At 35.6% G+C, this 20,993-nt stretch overlaps 1 protein-coding gene across 1 annotated transcript; it reads left to right on the forward strand.

Moving 5' to 3' along the window:
• Positions 1 to 2,133: 2,133 nt before the first annotated feature.
• Positions 2,134 to 13,882, forward strand: LOC120253713 (putative disease resistance protein At4g10780). Its single transcript, XM_039261978.1, is given in 3 exon segments — positions 2,134 to 2,390; positions 11,280 to 12,344; positions 12,347 to 13,882. Coding segments are annotated over 3 exon segments (2,811 nt in total). The 5' UTR covers positions 2,134 to 2,168; the 3' UTR covers positions 13,871 to 13,882.
• Positions 13,883 to 20,993: the final 7,111 nt, after the last annotated feature.

Genomic DNA, 20,993 nt, shown 5'->3' on the forward strand with positions numbered 1-20,993 from the left:
AATTCATTGAGCACGTCACATGACTATGAACTTTGACAATGCCCAAAGCAAGAGGCATGTTCCATCAAAAATTCTCATGAAAACTCACCGAAATTCGTTATGGCTTGAGAAGCACTGGCTTCCTTTTCCCCTCAGTTTTGGTTATTCATACAACTCACCGAAATTTGAATATTCCCAAAATTTTTGTCTTTTTCTAAACGAGTTATTTTTTTTAATCTTTTCATCTACTAACTAATATTCCTCCTATTGCATAGGGTGGGAAGTCACCGGGGAAGGAGTGGTCACCCCAAAAGATTAAGGGTTCGTTTGGATCACGGAATGAGAATGGGAAAAGGAATGGTAATGGTAAAGGAAATAGTAATGGTAACGGTAATAAAAATGAAAAAGATGTTTGGTTAGAAGAATAAATATTGTGAATGAGAAGTGGAATAGAGAAGTGTATAAAATTACTTTAATGCCATTAATATAAGTAATTATATGTTAATATGTAAAATAATTAAATATAAATAAATATCTAGTCTTTGTAATTATTTAAAAGAGTAAATTTGTTCTAATTATTTAAATTAATTATGTTATTTAATTAAATATTTAATGATTAAAAATATCATTTTATTTTAATTATCATAATTAAATATTTTTTAATTAACTATTTTATTGAATTAAATCTATGTAGGGAAAAACTATCATTTCCCTTTAAATATTATAATGTAATATGTATATAATTAAGTATTATTTTATTTTAATTATTATAATATTTAAATGACTCAATTTATGTTAATTATTATATACTTTAATTATTATAATTAGTTATTTAAATTAATAATTATTATTTAATTAAATCTCAATTATGGGCAAAAATATCATTTCACTATCAATAGTGTTTATTCCCCTTTATGCCCCCAATTTTGGCGGTACTTAAATTCTTTCATTATACACCATGCAATTATCTATAGTACCTATTACTAAGTGAACTGTAAAATATCCAAACATAGGTATATATCTCTATTAGCAATCAATTCCATGCTAATAGTACCAAATCCTCTTATCCAAACACCCCGTGAATGGATAATAATGAATGTTAATAGAACAAAATAACATTACATGAGCTGAAAAATAGATAAAATAGATAAGTTTATCATAGGTAAATTCAATAAAAAAGAAAAAAAAAGAAGAGCTTTTTAATAAACTAGCCCCATTATTTTATTTATTTAACTAAATGGCTCTAAGACTATCACATCACCCACATATCTGTTGAATAAAAAATCGTGATTTTTTACATTTTAACCCCTGAATTGTTTTATAATCAATAAGTTGATTTATTCTTGGGTTTTTTTAACCAAATTTTTTTTTTAAAAATTTATTAATGTTTTAAAATTTATTAAACTTTTAACTAACTTTTTAAAAAATATATAAGTGTGTTTTTTTAATTTAAATCCCTTATTTGTTTTATAATTAACAAATTATCTTTTCTCTTTGATTATTTAACCTAAATTTTATTTAAAATGTTTTTGTAATTTTGTAATTTATTACTCCCTCCATTCCTTTTTATCTGTCATAAACCCATGGTCTTTTTTATCTGTCATTTTTTAATATCAAGAACCATTTATTATTATTTTTTATAAAACTACCCTAATACTCTATTCAATTCTTTTATTGGAATTAAATATGAGAAAGCTAAATATGAGAAAGCAATGTGAAGATATAAATTAGGGGTAATTTTGGAAAGATAACAAACTTTTTATAAAAATTTGTGAAATAATATGTGAAATTCAGTTATTCATTACAGATAAAAAATTAATTTTAAGGGATATATTTGAATATGAAAATAAAAATTTATTTTTTAAATAGATAGTGATAAATATATCAAGTTAGGTAGTCAAGTCACTGTCTGCTCATTAGCTACTAGTAAGTAACTTTAACATTGATTGGTCAACTTGCTATCTACGCAACCAAAATAGTGATAGAGTTAGGTACATTATCACTATCTACTATACGCAACCAGATTTACAAGAAAAAAAAATACATAAATGACATCATGAGTGGGATTTAGGTATTATTAAATAAAATTAATAATTGTATAGATAAGACCCTCTCTCAATGTTAAAGTTCCTATTCATATTCTCAATCATTAATTTACATCAACTCAGTGAGGTTTAGCTGTGAGAAATATGGAGATTATGAACACTTGCTTGGGGGCACTGTGTACTTGCATCCAGCACCCTACTGTCAAAGAAAAACTAAGATCCATTACAAGCCCCAAAGATTTTTTAGATGAGGCAGAGAGGAAATTTCAAGATCTCAAAGCTAATTGTGTCCTCCGAGATGAGGAATTAGTGGCCGATAGGCCTGGGATGCAACTCACAGATCAAGTTCAAAGATGGCATAACAAGGTTTGATTTAGTATTTTCTTTCCATAAAACCATAATGTTGCAGTAGTTAGAAAGAAGTGTTTTTTTCCCTTGTGTATCCTTCAAAATAGGTCTTATTATGATGTTATTCCGTCGCCGTTCATGACTAATCATTCAAGTTTTATAAACCCAACCATTTTTAGGGCCTAACAATAAATGTTAAAATGTCAAAGATGACGCCCTTCGATTCTTTTTTATTTCATTTCTTCTTCCACTATTCCTGGTCTCTCCGGTCTCTGATTTCTTTGTCTTCTTACAACTCTCCATCTTAGTAGGAATAAAGCTTCTGGCATGCTACCTCAAAATCCAATGAGAGTGATTTGGGGGCAAAAATAATAAAAAATAATTGTTAGTTCCTCCGGTGTGGTTTGTGGGTATTAGGTAACACTCAAGCACTCATAAAAGTCTCACACAAACCATCAAAGAAAGAGACACACAACGCGCTAGTAACCCGCGGCGTAAGGCTCACTTGCTCACGTCCTGAGGCTAAGTCGGGAGATAAACAATCCACTAAAAGAGGAAAAAAATAGATGAGAGTCAAACACTTGTCACCACCTCTCAACAATGAATATCACTATCCTCTGAGATTGCTCAGTCAGCTCACCAACTCTCCTCCAAGAGTTACCCAAAGTCACACTTCTACAATCTACGAGCAAGCGTAGCTTATATGACGCCTCAACATCCCAAATATAGCACATACCTCTTTTAGAATCTCCGGCTACTAATTTAAAAACCTTCCAAATTAGTCTGTCGCAACTCCCGCCAGTAACATAAGTCAGCAACACGACCGATCACCGACTGATCGAGTTCTAGCTACGTTGCGATGACCTCAAGATCCATCAACCTCCCGGCACATGCTTAGTCTCGGAGTCGATGCACACCAAATCTCCCGATCCCGACCGCCGAGAACTAGCCTACTCTCCTCAATTCCTCATCACGCAGCCCCTCGCAAGGCGACGTCCTCGTGCGCCTTCACGAAACTTGCCAAACTTAGTCTTCAATCTTCCAAGTTTGGTCTTCAAAAGATTCTCCCAAACTCGATCTTCAATTCACCCAAAGTTCTGATCCTCAAATCTTCCCAAGAATAGACTTCAATCAATCTTCATCAAAGATTCTTCAAATCAAACCTTCAATTAGTCTTCATTCCATATTTAGTCTTCAATCATATCTCCTAAATATGGTCTTGGATAACTCCACCAAGATCTTCAAGATGTCTCTGCCCTCTGAGACCAATACTCCTCGCTATGTCACCATACTCCATGTCATCAATTTTGCCATGTCACACAAATTGCCACGTCATCTCGACTATGTGTCAAATCATGCCAATCACAGTGCGATCAGACTAACAACTCTCCCCTTGCATAATTTGACATAACCGGCTTTTACACCCATGACCGACCCTCGCTATAACTACCCGCTATAACTCGACCCGGACACGGACTTTATAAAAATCATCTAGTTGCTTACAAAATATATGATTACACCTCAGACTAGTGATGTACAAATTAAGCACAAACAAATACACGCGATCGTCGGTTCGAACTCGTGCATTAGTCAACTTCTTCCCTTTAGTCTCGAATAGATACCAAAGTCTTCACCGGTTGTTGCAAGTCTTGTTACAACTTCTTCACAACTCCTCCCTATCTTCGTAAATCCTCGGTCATCTCGCCTCCCCTGTCTCGTAACTCCTTCTTCCTCGCCGCAAACGACATTAATAAACTCAGAGGGATTTCGGGTCGTTCTAGCATCCCCAATAGAGATTTAAAGTTGGCAAAGGCCAATTTCACCCCTCAACTTTTTGAATCTAGTAGCATCAAGGGGTTTGGTAAAGATGTCCGCTAATTGCTTTTCTGTTGCAACATAATCAATAACAACTGTCTTGTTTTCTACCAAATCTCGTATAAAGTGGTGTCGAAGATCAATATGTTTGGTATGAGAATGTTGGACTGGATTCTTGGATATATCAATTACACTTTTGTTGTCACAAAATATAGTCAATAACCCTTGTTGTAAGCCATAGTCTTCAAGCATTTGTTTCATCCACAACAATTGAGTACAACAACTTCCTGCTGCTATGTATTCAGCCTCTACAGTGGAGAGTGAAATGGAACTTTGCTTCTTGCTATACCATGTAACCAAGTTGTTACCAAGATAGAAACATCCTCCTGAAGTGCTTTTTCTATCATCAATGTTTCCTGCCCTAACTGCATCACTATACCTCGCAGAGATGTGAGTTGGAGTCTTTTGAATACCAAATTCCATGATTCGCAGCATTTACATGAACATATCCCGATGATACGTTTAACAACGCATCAAATGAGACTCCTTTGGTGTTGCTTGATATCTTGCATAAACTCCAACATTGAAAGAGATGTCGGCACCCGCTAGTCGTGAGATAGAGTAAGCTTCCAATCATGCTTCTATAGAGACTTGGGTCTACGTCTTTTCCATGCTCATCTTTTGTCAACTTCTGATTCACACTCATGGGTGTTCTAATATGTCTAGCCTTTTTCCAGCCAAAATCTTTTCACCAAATTACGTGCATACTTGGTTTGAGAAATAAAAATTCCTTCTTTGCATTGTTTGATTTGGAAACCCAAAAAGTAGTTCGGTTCACTCTACCATGCTCATCTCAAACTCTTCTTGCATTAGATGAACAAACTCATCCACTTACCTTTGTGAGGTTGAACCAAATATGATATCATCAACATAAATTTGTGCCACCATAAGATCTGATTTAGACTTCTTTATGAATAAAAAGTCTTGTCTACCCTCCTCTCTTTGGTAGCCCCTTCTCAAGTAAGAATTTTTGTGGAGCCCTGCCATACCAAGCCCGAGGGAGCTTGCTTCAAAGCCATAGAGAGCCTTATTCAATTTGAATACATGATCCGAATGTTGAGGATCTTCAAAAGCCTTTTTAGTTGCTCCACAAACACTTCTTCACTTAGAAAACCATTAAGAAAAGCACTCTTGACATCCATTTGATGTAGCTTGAACCCCATACAACATGCTACTGCTAACAATAATCTGATAGATTCCAAGCGTCAAGTCGGTGCAAATATTTCATCAAAGTCAACTCCTTCGACTTGAGTATATCCTCGAGGCCACTAGTCTTGCTTTATTTACGGTGATGTTGCCTTTATCATCAGTCTTGTTCTTGAAAATCCACTTGGTTCCAATAACATTCACATCTTTTGGCCTTGGGACCAATGTCCACACATCATTTCGAACAAACTGATTCAACTCTTCTTGTATTGCAGCCATCAAGTATTCATCAACTAAAGCTTCTTTGATACTCTTTGGTTCAATAAGAGAGATGTAACATGTGTAGCCGGCCAATTCTCGATAATCAATTCTTTGAGTGCTTCTGGTTCTCCTTCCTTCAGTCACATTACCAATCACATTCTAAATAGGATGATTCTTCTTTATTTTTGAGGATGGTTCAAGACTGTTGTTGTCAATTTCTTCTTTATCTGATTTTGAGATGATTTCGCCTGTTGTAACTTCAGTTGCAACATCAGTCATAACCTGTTGTCTGTTTGAATCCCGAGGTAGAATCTCGAAAGCGGTTTCATTGTTGCGATTAGTGTTGTAACCTGTGTTGCAACTTCTTGTTCTTCATCTGCTGATTCATAATCCTGAGTGATAAGTTTGTTTGGCTCACTTGATACGCCCTGAGTCTCCATATCAGTGAAATCATCAACTACAACATTAATTGTTTCCATCATCTTTTTGGTTCTTGAATTGAACACCCAATAGGCTCTACTAGTAGTCGAATATCTCATGAATAATCCTTCATCACTCTTCTTGTCAAACTTTCCTAGCTGATCTCTATCATTCAGAATATAACATTTGCTTCAAAGATGTGAAAGTATTTGAGATTTGGCCTTTTGCCTCTCCAAATTTCATACGGTGTCATGTTGGTTGAAGGCCGAATGTACACTCTATTAATGATGTAGCATGCTGTATTGATTGCTTCATTTCAAAAACCTTGTAGAGAGTTTCTTGGAATTCAACATAACGCGAGCCATCTCTTGGAGAGTGCGATTCTTCCTTTCTACCACACCGTTTTGTTGTGGAGTTTTTGGAGCTAAAAATTCATGACGAATCCCATGTTCTCTGCAAAATTCCGCAAACTGAGCATTTTCAAATTCTCTTCCATGATCACTTCTGATTCTGACAATCTTCCCAATTTGGCACTCTTTCTCATTTTGAAGTTGCATGCATAACTTCTTGAAAGCTTCAAAAGTATCTGATTTCTCCTTGAGGACTTCCACCCAGGTGTACCTAGAATAGTCATCAACACACACAAAAACATATCTTTTTACGCGACAAGCTTTACATGCGTGTGGGTCGATGAGATCCATATGCAAGAGTTCTAGAACTCTCGTTGTACCAATGTCTTGCACCACTTTGTGAGAAGCACGACTTTGCTTTCCTAGTTGACAAGGTCCACATACACAATCTTCCTTTTCGTGAGCTTGGGCACCCCTCATGACTTTCATTTTACAGTAATCTTCATCAGGGTTACGGAAGTTCGGATGTCCAAGCTTCACGATGCCAAATTTCGATGATGTTGCAAGATGTGTTATAATGGACTTCCAATTTCTCTAGCAAATAGCAATTGTCACGAAGATCTTGAACCGGTTAAAACACACCGACCGACTTCATCATAGACCACACATCCGTCACGAGTAAATTTTACCACTAGATTTTGATCACATAGTTGACTTATACTCAGAAGATTTGCCTTTAGTCCTTCTACATGAAGAATATTTTTCAGTCTTGGATATCCAGGCACCATCAATGTTCCTTGAACAACCACTGTCAAAATACCAATTGTCTTTTGAGGATTTTTTTATTGAAGAGTATCCCACTAGATCTTCCTTTTTTTGACCTATATCTTCTTGCTTTCCTTTCTTTTTCTCCGGTATATAGTGTCCCGCTTCATACTTTTTGCCTCCTTTTTATGTCTTTTCTTCATCTTCCAACATCTTGGACTGAATGTGCCCTTTGACACCACGATGAATGACATGTAGGAATCCATTTCTTTGCTTTTTCCAAAATACTCTATCTTTCTTCATCTCTTCCTTGATTGGTAGCACTTTCGGGTCTTGTATGGCCTCTTTTTCCACAATGAAAGCATATTGGGACTTGTCTTCTATGTCGTCTTTTCTTCTTATTATACTTCTCTTATTTATTTTCTTAAGCATTTGATAGAACACGACCCAGATTTTCAAACTTTTGCCTTTTCTTGTCTCCCCGATGTCTCTTCTATATGATGTTGTGTCATCTCGGTTTGAAAAGGTAACTCATCAATCTTGACCTTTCCTTTCTTCATATAGCTTATGGTCTTTTCAGCATTGTTCAACTTTTCTTGACATTCTTTTAACTCTTTTTCAAGACTCTTGTTTTGTATGAGCATCTTGTCAAGTTTTTTCAGTACAAGTTGGTACCCATGAAGAAGATTGTTTTCATTCACTTCTTCACAAACAGCTTCTTCAGGTGTTGCAACTGATGTTGTAATAGGACTTGCAAAAGCACTAAAATTTCTGAAATCTCATCGGTTAGTAAAGAAGTGTGAGTATTGATCTGCATCTTACGCTTTGTCTTCTTCTCGAATTTTTCCGAAATATACGCACAATTTCTTGGCCAAAAGGGCAATTTCTCCTTCTTCTTCTATGTCTTCGATCTGCTGCAACACTTTTTGGGCTTGTTGCTCAATTTTTAGAGCTATATCTTTTTCTCTTATACACCGGATTCGATTCATCTCATACGCTGTAGAGATCCCATCAACTCATCAAGTCTCATAGTTGTGATATCTTTTGCTTATTCTATCAGGCAACTTTAGCATCAAATCTTCTTGGAAGCGATCTAAGAGTCTTCCGGACTAGCTTCTTATCTGAGTATTCCTTGCCGAGATGGTAGGCTTGGTTTGCTATGTCCATTAATTTGGCATTGAACATGGCTATCATCTCATCTTTTCCCATCCTGAGATTCTCAAACATGGTTGTTAGCATTTGAAGTTTAGATTCCCTTACCAAGTTGGTGCCTTCATGAATGGTTTGAAGAATCCCCAAAGCTTTTCTTAGGCGCTAATCACAAGTTGCGACATACTTGAGCGGTTCTCATCTACTCCTCCGAAAAATAGCATTAAGTGCTTTTCCATTGGCATTTGCTTTGAGCATATCTTCGAAACTCCGCTACTCTTCATTTTCACTCGCTCTGCTCATGTTTTCATCAACTTCGATTGGGGGAGACCATCCTTCTTCTACGGCTGTCCAAGTATTCTCATCAAGAGACTTGATAAACACCTTCATGCGAGCCTTCCAATATGGATAGTTGGATCCATTAAGCAACGGTGGTCGTGTGACAGAAGCTCCTTCTTTTCCGGCCATCAATGGAACTTGTTAGGACTTTGCCGACTTTGTGACCAAAGCAAATATGGCGACCAAGGCTCTGATACCACTTGTTAGTTCCTCCGGTGTGGTTTGTGGGTATTAGGTAACACTCAAGCACTCATAAAAGTCTCACACAAACCATCAAAGAAAGAGACACACAAACAGACAAGGAGACACACAACGTTGGTAACCCAGTTCGGCGTCCACTTGCCTACGTCTGGGGGGCCAAGCCCAGAGATACAATCCACTAAAAGAGGAAAAAATAGATGAGTACAAACACTTGTCACTCACTCTCTCAACAATGAATATCACTATCCTCTCTAGATTGTCTAGTGCTCACCAACTCTCCTCCAAGAGTTACCCAAGAGTCACACTTACAATCTACGAGCAAGGTAGCTTATATAAATGCCTCAACGTTCCAAATATAGCACATAACTCTTTTAGAATCTCCGCGGCTACTAATTTTAAAACCTTCCGAAATTAGCTGTTGCAACTCCTGTTGTAACATAAGTTGCAACATGGCCCTGACTGCTGACTTGACTGAGTTCTAGTTACGTTGCGGACGACCTCAAGATCCATCAACCTCTCGGTCATGCTTAGTCCGATCGATGTAGCCAAATCTCCCGATCCCGACTGCCGGCAACTAGCCTACCTCCTTAATTCCTCATCACGCAGTCCCCTCGCAAGGGGCACACATCCTTGTGCGTCTTCACGAAACTTGCCAAACTTAGTCTTCAATCTTCCAAGTTTGGTCTTCAAATATTCTCCAAACTTGATCTTCAATTCACCCAAGTTTGGTCCTCAAATCTTCCCAAGAATAGACTTCAATCAATCTTCATCAAGGATTCTTCAATTCAAATCTTCAATTAGTCTTCATTCCATATTTAGTCTTCAATCATATCTCCTAAATATGGTCTTGGATAACTCCACCAAGATCTTCAAGATGTCTTGCCTTGCGAGCCAATACTCCTTGCCATGTCACCATACTCTCCATGTCATCAATTTTGCCATGTCACATAGATTGCCACGTCATCTTGACTATGTGTCAAATCATGCCAATAATAGTGCGGTTGCACTAACAATAATAATCATCATTTTTATTTTTTATTTATATTTTTTTGGCAAGATCTATATTTTCTTTTTTTTAAGTTGCCATCCACGTAAGTACTCATGTCTTTCACTGATCACAAAAGAATATGTTTCATCTTATTCAAAATAATGTAACTTATTCTTAGGAACATCCTAATTTATAATTCCCCCAAACAATAATTTCATATATTTGAAACCTCTTGAAATTTAACAGACAACAATTCTTTGCAAATTTGATTTCTTAAAAAATCACTCGCAGTCGTGTTTGCATATTGTAAAAAATATAATATTTCAAGGTCGTTGTGAAACTCATGAAAATATCAGTAACTTAATTAAGAGGTTTCACTTGCTCAAGTAGTATTCCCTTCTTTTTGATGCGTTGTTGAATAAAATAATTGCTTACGCCAATATACTTAAACTTTGATCATAAAAATTGAGGTTTCGCACAGACTTCAGTAGACTTGCCTTAAATCAATATTGTTATAGCCATGAGTTGTGGTATTATATGCAACTGCATCAATACCATATCCCATAAGTAGATAATGTGACAATTGGATGCCTTGTTAAAAGAACATGTACTTTAGTTCTCGAATTATATCCAAATTGTTATTTTATTTCTTGAACCCAAATTATATTCAAATTTGCCCTCTAATGGTTTCATCATTCTCATCTTTAGTCTTTAGGCAAACAATATTATTTATTCAGATAATGTACTTAAATTATTAATCATTTTTACATGAGGTGGCACTTGACACAGGAAGGAAAGTCTTAAGACTTGTCATGTTAGATTTTTCTTCAAACAGAATTACATCCGTGTAATTATATCCATGTCAAATTTCATATTTATAAACACACCGTTGACAAGTTCATATTTGTATTTTTTTTTGAATATTTACATATACCCTTATAAAGTTTATATTTACACTGATATCCAACAAATTAATTTCTTTTAACATTCGATTGATTTTAGAATATATTTTATACTTCACTGTCTTTTTTTCTTATTAAAAAAACACATTGTTCTTTGGTGAGTAATTTCTATGCTAATCTAGCTACCTACTTCATGTTCTTTTTTAAAAAAAAATCATACCAATTTGACTTTTGAATTTTTTTAAACAAAATTCTATTTATACCTTGAAGAAATTGATCAGAGTTAAGTGTAAAAATTTAATTGATATTCAATTTGTACAAATCCCTTAGAAACACTATTTTCATCGATATCAAATTTAATATATTTGGTTCCCCATGAAACCTTGTCATAGTACCACACATCTTGAAAGGAATGGCCTCTACCATTCATTGATCTACATCAATTTTGTTTTATATTTTTTGTAATTTAGAGTTCCTAATTTTTTTTTTTCTTAATCTCACCAACAAATAGGTACATCATCAAGAGAAAGAAAATATGATAAATCAAATGAAGGATGATTACAACGATAGAGGTTGCCTTCTTGGAAGTTGCTCTCTCAATTTATGGGCTAACTACAAAATTAGCCAAAGTTCAATCAAGTTGTTCAAAGAGATCAATAACTTGAGGACTGAACATGATGCTTTCCAAGAAATAACAAAAACACAATCTCCAAGAGCAGTTGAGGAGATCCTCACTTCAACAATTCCTGTGGGAAACATAATAAAGTTAAATCTCAAGAAAGTTTGTAGTTATTTGGCAGATGACACTGTATCAATGGTGGGTATTTGGGGCATGGGAGGAGTCGGAAAGACAAATCTCTTGAATGAAATCAATAACTCATTACAAGGTGGTGATGCTTACAACATGGAGTTCAAGTATGTCATTTATCTGGTAGTTTCAACAGAACCTCAATTTGAGAAACTTCAAAAGGAGATATCTGAAAGGCTGGGATTGCAACCTCCTTACTCTATGAAGAATGATATATTTGAGTTTTTGAAGAACAAGGACTTTTTGCTACTCTTAGATGATATATGGAAGGCAATAGACCTTCCTAAAACCCTTGGAATTCCACTTCCTCACCATCAAAGCCAAAATTGGGAAGACAGAGGTCCAAGGTACAAGCACAAGGTGATCTTCACAACCAGAGAAGATGATGTGTGTGCTCAGATGAAGGCTGACAAGAAGATCAAAGTTGAATGTTTGGATAGAGAAGAAGCATGGCATCTTTTCATGCATCACACAAATGAAGAGATCATCAGTTCCAATGTTGTTATTAAGAAACTAGCAAGGGAAGTTATGGAGAGGTGCGCAGGCTTACCACTTGCCCTTAAAGTCATTGGTCGAGCCATGTCGAATAAGAAGACACCTGAAGAGTGGCGTCACATGCTGAAGTTGTTAATCAAGGTGGACATCAAGACCGTCACTGATATCGAAGAATCATTGTTCCACAACTTAAAGGTCAGTTATAATAATTTTGTTAGTGATACCTGCGAGAATGTTTCTTGTGTTGTGCTCAATGGCCTGAAGATGAGCGTATTCCAGTCTATGATCTCATAGAGCACTGGATTGCACTTGGATTGATCAATTACTTTGGAAACATTGGGGAAGCCTTTGACGAGGGATATTCTATTATTGCAAAATTAAATGAAGTATGTTTGTTGGAATTGGGATTTTACTTTAACTCTGGTGATGAGTATGTCAAATTACATGATGTGATTCGTGATATGGCGATGTGGATTGTATCCGAGTGTGGGAAGAAAAAGAACAAATGGATTGTTTGTGGAAGAGGTGATGATTCAAGACAATTTTCAGAGTGGGAAGCAGGCAATTGGAAGGAGACAGAACTAATATCTTTCAAAGGTATTAACTATAACAAGACTCTCCAGAAATTATTAAGTGATCAAAATATTGACGAAAAGGGCCAAGTTTCTTGTGCATCAACTTCTCCAAGATATCCTAATCTCCAAAGTTTATTTCTAGGAGGATATTCTAAATCGGATCATATGTCCCGGCAGTTTGTTATAAATTTTTTCCCCCATATGCCATCTCTCACGCACTTGAATCTATCTGGGATACCTATTACAGGTCTTTCAAAAGAAATTCAAGTTCTAGTTAATCTTCGATACATCAACATCAGCAACACAAAAATTCAATCACTTCCATCTGAACTAAAAGAGTTGAAGGAATTAAAATACTTCCTTTTCAGATGTAAATATTATAGAGGCAGAGGTGTTCTTAAGGTTGATGGGTTATCTACATTATCAATGTTACCCAAATTGCAAGTGCTTGTTCTTTATGGAAATACTTGTTTAGAAGCAGGTGACTTGAGGTTATTGATGGAGAGGAATAGGATTAAAGGAATCAGTATGCTAGTGGAATTAGTTGAGATTCTTGGTCTTCTCAAACATTTGGCGACTTGGAAAATAAGGTTGCACAACATGCAGAATATGCATACCCTCCAGTTTTGTGACCTGAGTTACAAACATGATGAGGGTTTGATGGAGTTAGGCATCACTCGATGTGGCTTTGAGGAGTTGTTGATAAATGGCGGTGGGGTCAGTCTAAAGCGTATCAATTTGGGTAACATTGCAAAGCTCAAGCAAATCACTTGGCCAGCAGGAACATTACCTAGTGAAGGCTTACTGAGGTTGACATCTCTTTATATTAGTTATTGTGATTCTCTGAGGAGTCTTTCATGGGTTTTGCATCTCCCATGCCTTAAGACATTGAGTGTAAAAAGTTGTTCAGGAATGGAGGGGTTGATTGACCCTGCAGAGATGCAACAAGCTTCATCAGGCCTTCCTACCTTTCCTAGCCTACAATCTTTGTCGTTATCTTTAATGGCGAAGTTAGTGAGCTTAAGCACATGTTCATTGGATTTTCCTGTTTTGTCTAAACTAACTTTGTTCGAATGTTCAAAGCTGAAGAAACTTCCTTTCAAGTCATCCATTGTTAATAATAAATTCCAACTTGTGGAAGTGGACAAAAACTGTTGGGAGGATTTGGAATGGGAAGACACAACAATCCGATCTCACCTTGCAAGTTTTTCTAATACATTATGATTCATGTCAACATGTTAGTATATTATGAAAATTTACATTCAAATTAATATTGTTATTGAAAATAACGTTTGTTGAAAATAATCTCTCTTTTAAATTATATTGTTGTAGAACGGTTTATATTCAGAAGTAATCTGAATATAAATTATATTGTTTATAAGAGTTAATTTGCCATTATATATTATATTGTATAATAACTGTGTGCATTTGTTGTAATATTTTGATTTAAAATAAATTATATCTTTCTTTTTTCTTTTTTCATTTTGTGCTTCCATCATATCTCTTTTTGAGGTTGACCATTGTTTTTATTTTTAAATTTTTAAAATTTTTTGTTTTCGTTGTGTGGTCAATACACTAGAAGGTTAAAAGAAAAATCAAACCTTATTTGTTTTTGTTGTAGTTCAATGAACTATGGTTGGTGCAACTTTATTAGATATAGATTGTAAAACATAATGATGGTTCATTTATAGGTGGATCTATGAGTAAAAACAAACGCATATTATTTTATTTTTAAATTAATTTAGTATATATATATATATATTTACAAAAAAGACAAACACCGGCAAGGAACAAGATGTAAGCATAAGTGATTTGAAAATCTCTCTTGCTATGCAACCCGGGGAGAGAGATATCATCATCCCTAGAGGACGTATCCTGACCCAACAAATACTACATAGACCCTGAGCAATGTATGAATAGTACACCATATTTGCTAATTAGGTAAACTTGCACAGTAGGTTAATTGGGCAAAATTCAAAAGAAAAAAAATGGAATTATTTTTTTTTTCTAATTTATTTTTTCTAATTTATACTGGAAATGAAAGCTAATTGATCAAATAAATGGATAATAAAATGGATCAATTGCTGTGAAACTCATAATTTGACATTGTCCAAATGGATCGAATCTAGATCTGGATCTAATCTGATCTGATACATTTCAAAACCCTCGGTTTCACAAGCTCACACACACACACACACTCTCTCTCACCCTATTTGTAAAACTTCAACAAAACTAGGATTAAATCAGATAACTAAAAGGCAATTTTAAGGATTGAAACTTTAGCTCCATGTCTTAACACCTTTGTATCACTACCATGCCATCATCACATTGTTAAATATTTAAATAACATTACAAGAAAATTAACGTTAAAAAAATACTATATAATAAAAAAAAATTGAGATGTTTTATCTCCCATCAACAACTTTACTTTTATCATTTTGCACTTTTAGGGTTTATTGCGTGCGGGTCTTATAGATCTTGAATATATAAACCGCATAGGTTTTGACCCTTACAAAAAAAAAAATTAAGCCTAATTTTGTGCTCTTGACAATCAAAATATTGCGGCTTCTATTTTTCCTCATATACCATTTTTTTTTAATTTCAAATTATCTTGTATTTTTTGAATATATATATATATCATATTTTAATGTGATGTTTTCAAATGTGTCATAACAAATTTATACAATAGTCATATTGAATTATGACATTCATATATAAGACATAATAAACATCTTAACAAATAATATTGCACCAACATTTTTATCAAAGCCCCTAATGTACTAAAAAATATCACAAAATAAAACCTCTTATGACTATAAGTAGAAATATCATTATAAACAAAAAATCAAATAAAAATATACCAATATTTATTATAACTATCGGTTAAAAGTTATTTTAATAGTTTTTAGTGACATTTATAAAAAAAAATATTACTTCAAAAATATCAATATAAGTTTTTTCTGCTGCAGTGTTAAATAAAGAAAGACTACTGAGTAGTGCTGAAACATCAGTCTTCTTGTTCTACATTGTAGCTTAAATTAGTTGTTGGGCTTGTGAATTATCCAAATAATTACATTTTTGTGTGTATGCACCTTGCTATTATAATGTTTGCCAGCGAAAGTAGCTAGACTTTTGATATGAAAAGGCCAAAGCTGTCAGATTCAACAGTGACTTTAATAGTAAGCTTGTACTGCATTAAGATGAGTTTTTCATTCTTTTGTCCATTTAATATGTTTGGGTTGATTGGGTTGATCTCTTCCTGCGAATATTCCTGGGCATTCACCATGCCCTTGATGGTGGTGGGCACCATGCCATTAAATGTTTGCCACCAATTTAGACTTTTGCTTTCTTTCTTTCTATATTCTCTTTTCTTGATATATATATATATATAGTTGCCTTCCACAACATACTGCTAATATAATATTTGTCTAGCTCCCACAACATTGTGTATTATGTGAAAGAAGGCATAGAAGTTGATCATCTTTGTCAACTGAACTGATATAATATAATCCAACCTATCCATATAATATGCTTTTGTTTAACTCTTCATGTGAATATTTTTGGGCACCATGGCATTATAATGTTTGCAACTAAACTAGCACTACAAAAAAAAAAGAACTAATTGGCACAGTAAAATGAGTATGAAAATAAGTTTAAAAACTGTGTCAATTTAACTTTGATACCATATTTGACACGGAAAAATCACCATACCTATAGCAATGATACCAAATATATTTTAACATAATTTTTTAAACCGTGTCAAACTTCATCACTATTTTTAACATATTTTTTTTTATTGTGCCAAACATAGCAATTAAATTTTTGACAGACTTCAATTCTATATTTGCCACTATTTTGACACAGTTTTATTGATTATGTATTTGGCATGATTTTTTTACATGATTTTATGTTTTTGTTTTTTCTATGAAAAAAATAATTTTATTAAAATATATTCTACATTCTACATTGATTTATGGGCAAAATAAACAAAACTGTTACTAAAATCACAAATTTACCAACAACCTTGCAAGACAACTCAACAAATGAACAAAAATGAACAAAAATGTTATTAAAATATTGAACAGAAAATTTTAATTTCGCCTACTTTGCCTCTCCAAGTTTGTTTTAAGCTCCATTTGATCAGCTTAGAACTCCTGGATGGTATTCTTGTAGTGCAGGAGGTGTTGATTTACATCCTTTTTACTGATCAGGGTGATTCCTTGAAAAAACTGATCCCACACTCTCTGATATTGAATGCCCAAAAAAATGCGGCAGGTTTTTGACTACCACCTTGAAATTACACGGTAATAAAAATAAGGCCTTCAACAACATATAAATCAGACATTAGTTTGATATGTTGATTAATTCTTGTTAAAATAAACTAAGACACTGCCTTATAAGATCAGCCAAGCCCTAATCAAGGTCACAACCATAAGACATATCATTTCCTTGCATGCAATTAATTTATTCAATCATGAATATTTATCTACAGTGGCAAGACTAGGACCAAATCCTTGGTGTCTAAGATTTTTCATCAGCATAAATATGCTTCAGTAACTTTGGCAGAAAGTAATACTACTTGTAAAGTATAAAACAAGTGCATAATGTGAACAGACATTTCATTAACATATGAATCCAGAACCTAAAAGTCAACACAATGGAGCACATTCAGAAGAAATTCACAATGTCGTAATTTACAATATATTACTTATTCGAACATTAAGTAGGAAATGAGTTAGCTATTTTGAACTCGGATTTACCATTTTTGGTGCAAAATGCAAATTCTCCTTTTCATGGCTTAAAACCCCATTAATTTGTTAGTTATGGTAGAATCATTGTTTCTTCAATGTTTGATAGTGTTACGATTTCATTTACCTATAATAGTTAAGCAATATGCACACTTAATTTTGTTTTGGTTTCATCTTTGTAGTGTGAGATAGTGAATGCCCTTTCATGGAAAAGAAATAGAAAAATGTCACTTTATCTGAAGGACAATATTTTCATTTTTCACCATTTTTCAACATGTTGCTTCCCTAATTTTATGATTTACTCTAGACTATGCCGCCAAAATGTGAATTCTTCCCTTATTTTATAAGCCAATAAGAAACATGAAGCAAGAAACTTAAGGCATAGATACTGAGAAAGCATACTACAGTTTCATAGGGAAATTCTAATATACTTTTGAAAACCAGCACTGACATTGAAGATTGAAAGCTTATTAATGTCGGTAAACACTACTTTCTTGAGACTAAGTAATGTTCCACTAGATACATTGACCGAAATAAGAAACAGTAGTGCAGCCACGGTAAACACTACTTTCACATCTAGCTGGTGTAGTTTCCACCCACCATTCACTACTAGCGAGGCCAACATTCGGACGGTGCTCATCTTTGCTATAGGAGCAAAGGCTTCATCATAGTCCATGCCATAGGTCTGGCTATACTCTTTTGCCACCAAATGTGCCTTGTAGCACTCAACCTACCCGTCTGGATTCTGCTTCACAGTAAAGGCCCACTTGCATCCAACTGCCTTTTTCCCGGATGGTAATGATACTAACTCCCATGCGCGACTTTTGTCAAGAGCCCTTAGTTCTTCCTGCATGGCTACCTTCCACTTTGGGTCCTCCTTTGCTACCTACCAACACTTGGGTATAGAGATAATGTCCAAAGATACAATGAATGCTCTATATGTGATTGATAGATTAGAGTATTGAACAGACTAGTCAATATTATGTGGAAACCCAAAACAAGCAGGAGGATTTCCTACATTGCTGCGAGAAGTCCTCCTTAATGTCACGGGAGTAGAAGAGAGGAATCATATCACTTAGGTTTGTGGTGGATGATGTAGGTGTCTCAGGAGTTGGCAAGTAATCTAATGATGTATCCCCTGTGTAGACAAGTACTCTCCAAATGCCTTGTTAGTGTACTCTGTTCCATTATCGGATCTCAATACCTTAACCGCGGTGCCATATTGAGTTTGTATTGCCTTATAAAAGTCTTTGAAACAAACAAGTACATCATTCTTGTTTTTCATCAAATACAACCAAGTAACACGAGAAAAACAATCAATAAAAATCACAAAATATCTATAACCATTGATTGTATTTGCAAGACAAGGCCCCCACACATCAGAATGAATAATATCAAAAACCCCATAACTCTTAGTCCCAGAGCTATGATAAGAGCTTCTGGTATGTTTTCTTAACTCACAAGCATTATAAGCTAACTTTTCCTTGATTGCCCTTTCATACAATGAAGGGTACAACCCACTCAAAGCAGATAATAAAATGTGTCCCATACGCCGATGATGCCGTAGAAACAACTCATCTACAGTCATCCCAGATACTCTTACTCATGTCCCTTTTACCAAAGATGTCAATGTTGAATCCATCCCCTCTGTCCATGTACCAAAATCCTCTATGCCACGTGCCAGTCCCAAGTCTCCGACCTGTCCCCTTCTCTGTGAAGTTCACTTTGGGAATATAAAAAAAACACACTTTAGTTAGAGGATAATAGCACTAATAGACAATAGATTTACTGGAAATGAGGGAGCATACAATACATTGGCCAAGGTCACTAAATTGATACATTTAACCGTAATCATAGGCTGGGTTGTGTCATCCGCTGTTTGGATGCTTTCTGGAAGGGTCAAGTGAGTGAAAGAAGTGAACTCACTAGACGCCCCTGTCACATATCGAGATGCACCAGAATCTATGATCCATTCTAGTGATCTAGTGGGAGGTATAGAGGCAAAAGCATGTGCAGTACCTGTGGCAGAATAAGTAAAAGTAGAAAGATTACCCCTTGAGTCAAATGTGATTATCTCATCTGTTATACTCTTCTTTCCCCCATGTCCTGACATTCTCTGCTTCCTCTTTAGCATCTCGAAGAGCTCTTGCTCCTCCTCAGTAAGAACTGACTTCTCCTCTACTTGTGGATCTATCATCATATGTGCTCAGTAATCTCTACCTCTGCCTCCTTTATGGCCCCCACGTCCACGACCATGACCTCCAGATTGTCCTCGCCCACCTGTCTCTCTTTCTCCTTAAGTGGCTTTAGACAAGCTTTACTCAAGTGGCCCACTTCTCCACAGTTGTAGCACCTACGAGTCTTCCCCTGCGCATCTATCATACATGAGCTCAAGGTAGCCAAAGCTGATCAAACACCTGGAAGTCCACTCGACTCAGACTCTCTTCATGTATCATAGCAGAGACAGCCTCATCCAATGAAAGGATCTTTGTTTGGGCTAGAAAGACTGATCTCCTCTGATTAAAGGCCGGGTTTAGATGAGTCAAGAACTGCATAGTCCTCATATGTACATTGAACTCTTTGCTTTTGTACCCTGGATCACTGCAGCTCGATATAGGTGAAAAATAATCAAGATCTTGCCACAGCTGTTCCAGTTCCATGGAGTACTCTTGAATAGATCTATCACCCTGCACCACCGCCTCTATGTCGCGCTGGATCTGGAACACCCTCATGTGGTTCTCTGCCCCAGCATAGGTCCTCTTCAGCTTCACCCAAATATCCTCTACCTTTTGAATACCATCCACTAATGAAGCAACCTTTGGAACCATTGAGTTCAATAGCCAGGTGTAAAGCAAGACGTGTGTTGTCCTCTACTCATCCTCCTCAGTGCTTCTACTCATTGGCTCAGCCTTAACTCCTGTCAAGTATCCATCTAGCCTCTTCTCCACTAGAGCAACCTCAATCCGACACGACCAACTCAGATACGTGGCTGGTCCATCAAGCTTCAGATTTACAGGAGGGAGATCTAGCCTCATAGGTTGTGGATATACTAGTGTCGATCCTTCCCCTTACCGACCCAACACAAGAAGCAAGGTTTTGAGCTCCGTTTCATTCAGTTTTTTCATAACAACCTCCATCGATCAATTTCAAGTATGAAAGTCTAGATCACACATATCTCACGTAACTTCCTTCATCTTCTTAACTTGACCAAGTCTCGATCTTCTTCACCCACAAGATCAAGATCCCTTTCATTCAACCTTTCTTTCGTTTCTTGACACAATCTTGGTCCTTCAAGACATCAAGATCTAGATCAAACCCATCTCAACCCCTTTTTCTGAGCAAACGTCAATTGATAGAAAAGGAGAAAGGTGGCGACCGAGTAGAGAAGAGATGGGCGGCGGTACTGTAGCGGCGGCGAAACTTTGTTAGGGTTTTGCTAAATCTCTCTGATACCATATTGTATTTAATTTTGGTCACTTCTCATTGATAAATTTGTGGGCTTATATAGAGCATTACACCTCACTCTTATAAAAACAACCCTAGACTATTTCATAGTTACCTATTTGTCTATAGGTTCCTGAAAAACTTGAAAATATATA

Source organism: Dioscorea cayenensis, unplaced genomic scaffold (assembly GCF_009730915.1).
Source record: "Dioscorea cayenensis subsp. rotundata cultivar TDr96_F1 unplaced genomic scaffold, TDr96_F1_v2_PseudoChromosome.rev07_lg8_w22 25.fasta BLBR01000173.1, whole genome shotgun sequence".
NCBI lineage: Eukaryota > Viridiplantae > Streptophyta > Magnoliopsida > Dioscoreales > Dioscoreaceae > Dioscorea > Dioscorea cayenensis.